The sequence below is a fragment of the Miniopterus schreibersii genome, assembly GCF_964146895.1.
Source record: "Miniopterus schreibersii genome assembly, chromosome: 16".
Classification (NCBI taxonomy): domain Eukaryota; kingdom Metazoa; phylum Chordata; class Mammalia; order Chiroptera; family Miniopteridae; genus Miniopterus; species Miniopterus schreibersii.
Genome location: NC_138116.1, coordinates 22,185,637 through 22,190,900, shown reverse-complemented (window position 1 = coordinate 22,190,900; position 5,264 = coordinate 22,185,637). Strand labels below are relative to the sequence as shown.

At 46.6% G+C, this 5,264-nt stretch overlaps 1 protein-coding gene across 1 annotated transcript; it reads left to right on the top strand.

Moving 5' to 3' along the window:
• Positions 1-4,130: 4,130 nt before the first annotated feature.
• On the top strand, positions 4,131-4,652 carry LOC308568799 (uncharacterized protein; the record flags this gene model as incomplete). Its single annotated transcript, XM_081162009.1, has 1 exon — positions 4,131-4,652. One exon carries the CDS (start codon positions 4,131-4,133, stop codon positions 4,650-4,652), a length of 522 nt encoding a protein of 173 aa, XP_081018135.1.
• Positions 4,653-5,264: the final 612 nt, after the last annotated feature.

Sequence of the window (5,264 nt, the reverse complement as noted above, 5' to 3'; positions counted from 1 at the left end):
TCTTCTCACCAAAGAACCACGATCTTCACACAACACCTGTTAACTGACTCGCCAGTTTGGAAACATTCATGTCCTAGACTTTGCTGACAACAGCATGCTCCACCAGGAGTTCTGTGACTCATTCGGCTGACAAAGCCTCCGAATCCGCGTGGTGGCGTGTGGAGGGACCCCAGTCCTCCTCCTCCCGCATGTGTGGATTACGTGCCAGCTTCGTGCATCCTCAAAATGGGGTCATGGTCTCTGCTTTGACTCTGTGGTCAGGATCTTCACCCTCTCCCTCCATGTTACTTAGAAAAACAAATTCTTGTAACTGCTACTTAGATTTACTGTTACTGTTGAAACTCTTCTGATCCTGTTCCTTTTCCAGTGCACTCGTGGTTTTTGTAATGCTGCTTTCTTCTCATGGTCACTTTGAGTTGACTCCCTAGATACAGGGAGTCTTGCCTTTATTTCTTAATAAATTCTGTGCATTCCATATTGTGTTTTGTTTTACTGTGCAGCACTCCTGATAAGGATGTATACACATGTTGCATATCATATACATTATCCATCCTGAGCCTCATATAGTCTCCCACAAATAATTATCTCCACCCTCCATATGAGAACGTTTCACAGGGTCATGTTATGTAGCTCAAATGGGCAGACTCAGAGCCAGCACTGTGTCCTTTGCTTCTGCTCAATGACACTTAAGTTTCTATCTAAGACAAGTTAGGATAAGTCCTGGGACTGAGCACCAGCACGATGTTCATTTGAGCGTCTTTAACAATGGAAGTGATGTTCTCTTGTACGTGCATGCAGATAGCACCTACTTACAGAGTTCTTCCCAAGTCAGTGTCCACACCTCAGCTAGCTGGTAGGGCAGCAAGGGCTGCACTTTAGAGCTCGCCCGCGTGCAGGATCCTTTCCTGTCTCAGGCGCTGCTCAGCCACTCAGGCTTTCCTGGGCATCCAGTGTGACCTCACAAGGAAGAGACTTGTTCTTTGCTATCATGGAAATCAAATTCTTGTATAGCCTCCTTCCTGATTTACCTACAGAGAATAAAAGGGAATTAAGTGATTTTCTGCAGAACATTTTATGTTCCCCAACTTTATGGCAATTTGTCATTCTGTCCAAAATATAATTAAGAGAATTTGGTAAGATCAAAGTTGGGGACAAAGAAACTAAGCAATGAGAGAGTATGATTTTGAGTAATGCGGAATACCTGAACCTTCTAAGGAAACAGAACCATCTCCTGTGTTTTGTGAGTCAACTATGAAGCATTTGAGAGAAACAGAAACTTGTGTTCCGGGGTAACTGGAAGAATGTGAGAAAGAGGAAAAGTAGCAGAGCCTGTGCATTCCTGGTCATGCTGGACAGAAGGCGGCTGCTTTGGCCCTGAACTAACAAAGCTGCCTGAGTATTCATTGACGTGAGGCTTTACACTGGTTCTGAGAGAATTAGAAGAAACTTGAACCTGGATCACCTCCTTGGGAACAGCAGAGGTACCCCTGATGAGCTGACCAGGCTGGTATTCAGGACATGTGCTAACTTCTGAGACTGTGTATCTGGGATGCTCTGAAGAGAATGCCAAGAGCAGACTTGCTGACTGCTATTCCTTGGTGGGTGTTTGGGTGATGGAGATGAGAAACTAACATGTTCTGGGTGACCTACTATTTGTTGGGTGTGCACTCAGTGCTTCATCTACATATCTTCAATTCTTGAATAAATTTTCAGGGCAGGTATAAATGTTCCCATTTTAGAGATGAGGAACTTGAGACTGAGGAGGTAAAGTGATGCCATAGTTTGGTTTCTCCCAAGAGTTACTCTGAAGAAAAGATTCAAGGGCACATAGTGTATTTGGAAAGTGCAGGTCTCTGGTTGGGAAGTGTGGACTTGGTAGAGGAAAAGGGCACTATTAAGCCAGTATCACTGTGGGCAACTGAAACTTATACCTAAGAGAAAATATCAGATATGATGTAAACACATTAGGATTATTAACTGGGTAATGGGGAAGCCGACTCTTTACAAAACAACTCTTCAGAAGTAGTGGTTGAATGTTTTCTCAGGGTGACACACACAGGCAGCATGACTTTCTATTGTTGTAAGAAATAAACCCTGAGGCATAGACATGCAGTTCTGGCTGGTATAAATTGACCTGAACACACTAAGATCCCAGATACATGGATGGGGCACTCAAAACCTCATTTATAGTCTGGCTAGCATGGCTCAGAGGCTGAGCATCGACTTATGAATCAGGAAATCATGGTCTGATTCCCGGTCTGGGCACATGCCCGGGGTTGCGGGCTCGATCCCCGGGGAATGTTGTGCAGGAGGCAGCCAGTCAATGACTCTCTCATCATGGATGTTTCTATCTCTACCCCATCTCTCTGAAATCAATAAAAACATATTTTAAAACTAAACAACAAAAAGCCCCTCATCTACAATTCTCTCCACTCGAATCAAGGATTGGGTTTTTCAGTACGGTGGGAATCCACATTCTAGACTAAAAGGTAAGAGAAGGAAGGACAAGTTTTGGTGTTGGTAGTGGAGGGAGAGGGAGAGGGAAGTAGGGAGAAGGAAGCAGGGAGGGAGAAAAGGGAGAAAAGAAAACACCACAGTAGAAAGGGGCTCCCTAGCACACTGCTGGTGGGAATGCAGACTGGTGCAGCCACTATGGAAAACACTATGGAGGCTCCTCAAAAAATTAAAAATGGAACTGCCATTTGACCCAGTAATTCCACTGGTAGGAATAAATCCTGAGAATCCTGAAACACTCAGAAAGAACTTATGCACCCCGATGTTCATAGCAGCACAGTTTACAATAGCTAAGATCTGGAAACAGCCCAAGTGCCCATTAGCAGATGAGTGGATAAAAAAGCTGTGGGACATTTACACCATGGAATACTATGCAGCTGTAGAGAAGAAGGATCTCGTACCCTTTGGGACAGTATGGATGGACCTGGAGAGTATTACGCTAAGCGAAATAAGCCAGGCATAGAAAGACAGACATTACATGATCTCACTTATACGTGGAATCTAAAGAACTTAATAAACTGATGAACAGAATAGATTCAATGACATGGAAGCATGGATCACACTGACGGATGTCAGAGGAATGGAGGAGGGCGGGTGGGTGGAGGGGGAGAGAGTAACCAAAGAATTTATATGCAGATATCCACAACCCAAGGACACGGACAATGGTGGGGAGAGGAACTGGGGTGGAGGGTGGGATGGGGTGGAATGGGTCATTGGGGAGAAAAAGGGACATCTTTAATATTTTAAACAAAAATAAAGAAAACAAAACAAAAAGGAAAAGAAAAAGAAAACACCACAGTAAGTGTGTGTCAGTGACATCGGTCCCTGACTCTGCCGGTTAACAAGGATAGGACTGGAGTGACCAACTCACCCTGGTTTGCCCAGACTGCCCCAGTTATACCGATGGTGAGCCCTGTGTCCTGGGCAAGCAGGACTACTGGTCACCCAGGAAATAAAATGCTTTCCTATTCCCAGCTTCTGCCTTTACTCACCTACTTTGGCTCTGCTGTGAATATGGAAGAGATTATGCCCAACAACCTCTATCCAAGTGTCTGGTAGACAGGGATATGCAGGTGGGGTGGGCTGTTCCAGAGAGATGCCTGTCATGGTCTTGAATCAGGCCTTTGTGCACAAAGAGACTTGGACTCAGACATGGTGTCAATTTATCCCCGTGAATGTATCAGCCTCATGCCGCACACCATGGGGAAACTTCCCAGCCTAAGTTAGACGAAGAAACAAAACTGGGGAAGGCATGCATACTGACCCTCATGAGGCCGCCAGGGACTCTGTCACATGCCCAGAATATGACCAAAGCAGGAACTAGCCTGATGATGTGACCACCACCTTCCTTTCATCTATAGAAGTTTCTATGAGCTATTCTCAATTAAGAAGCACATTAAACATTTATTTTCTAAAGATTCAAATCACTTAGGGAATAACTTCCTCCTTGACAATTTCCCTGTGATTACCAAAACAACACAAACAAAAACAAGGAAAGCCCTGCTTATTGGTCCCAACATCGGGGGCCCAGGGTATAAAATCCCCAGCACAGAAGAAGTCATCAGAATCTGAGAAACTCACCTCTGAACAGAAACTCACCTTCTACTCCTGACACCATGTGCTGCTCCCCTTGCTGCCAGCCCACCTGCTGTGGATCCAGCTGTTGTGGGTCCTGCTGCTGCCAGCCTTGCTGCCGACCATGCTGTGTGTCCAGCTGCTGCCAGCCTTGCTGCCGCCCAACCTGCTGTCAGACCACCTGCTGTAGGACCACCTGCTGCCGGCCCAGCTGCTGCTGCAGCCCCTGCTGTGTGTCCAGCTGCTGCCAGCCTTGCTGCCGCCCCTGCTGTGTGTCCAGCTGCTGCCAGCCTTGCTGCCGCCCCTGCTGTGTGTCCAGCTGCTGCCAGCCTTGCTGCCGCCCCTGCTGTGTGTCCAGCTGCTGCCAGCCTTGCTGCCGCCCCTGCTGTGTGTCCAGCTGCTGCCAGCCTTGCTGCCGCCCCTGCTGTGTGTCCAGCTGCTGCCAGCCTTGCTGCCGCCCAACCTGCTGTCAGACCACCTGCTGTAAGACCACCTGCTGCCGGCCCAGCTGCTGCTGCCGCCCCTGCTGTGTGTCCAGCTGCTGCCAGCCTTCCTGCTGCTGATCACCTTGTCGAAGAGCAACCATCTGCGCACAATGTCTTCAGTTAACTGACTGGCCATTTTGGAAACACATTCACTTCCAAACATTGCCGAAAGCCATCATGTGGTCAACAAGATTTTTGTGACTCACCTGCCTGTTTAAAAGCTTGTGAATCATCTCAACAGAGTTCGGAGGACATCACACTGATTCTTTCCTTGGGTCTTGGGGACCATGTGCCAGCTTCGTGCATCCTTGACGTGGAGCGCATCCTCTGGGTAACTTAGGAAAACTAATTCTCATAACTTCTTCTTGGGTTTCTGCCACTGATCTCAATAACAGTCTTCACAATCATGCTTCTTTTCCAATGTACTCGTGGTTCTTATACACTGCTTTTGTATTTCCATGATCACTTCGAGCTGTCTCTGTAGATGCAGGAATTCTTACCTATATTTCTTAATAAATCCTGTACCATTATTCATCCTGAGTTGTGTTTTGTTTTATTATACAGCATTCTTGATATAGGGGCCTATATCATATTGCACCCTGTATGCATTTCCATTCTGAGCCTCACAACAGCCTCCTTCAAGTTATATCCCCCATTTGTTCAGATGAGAACATTTCTCTGTGTAATGGA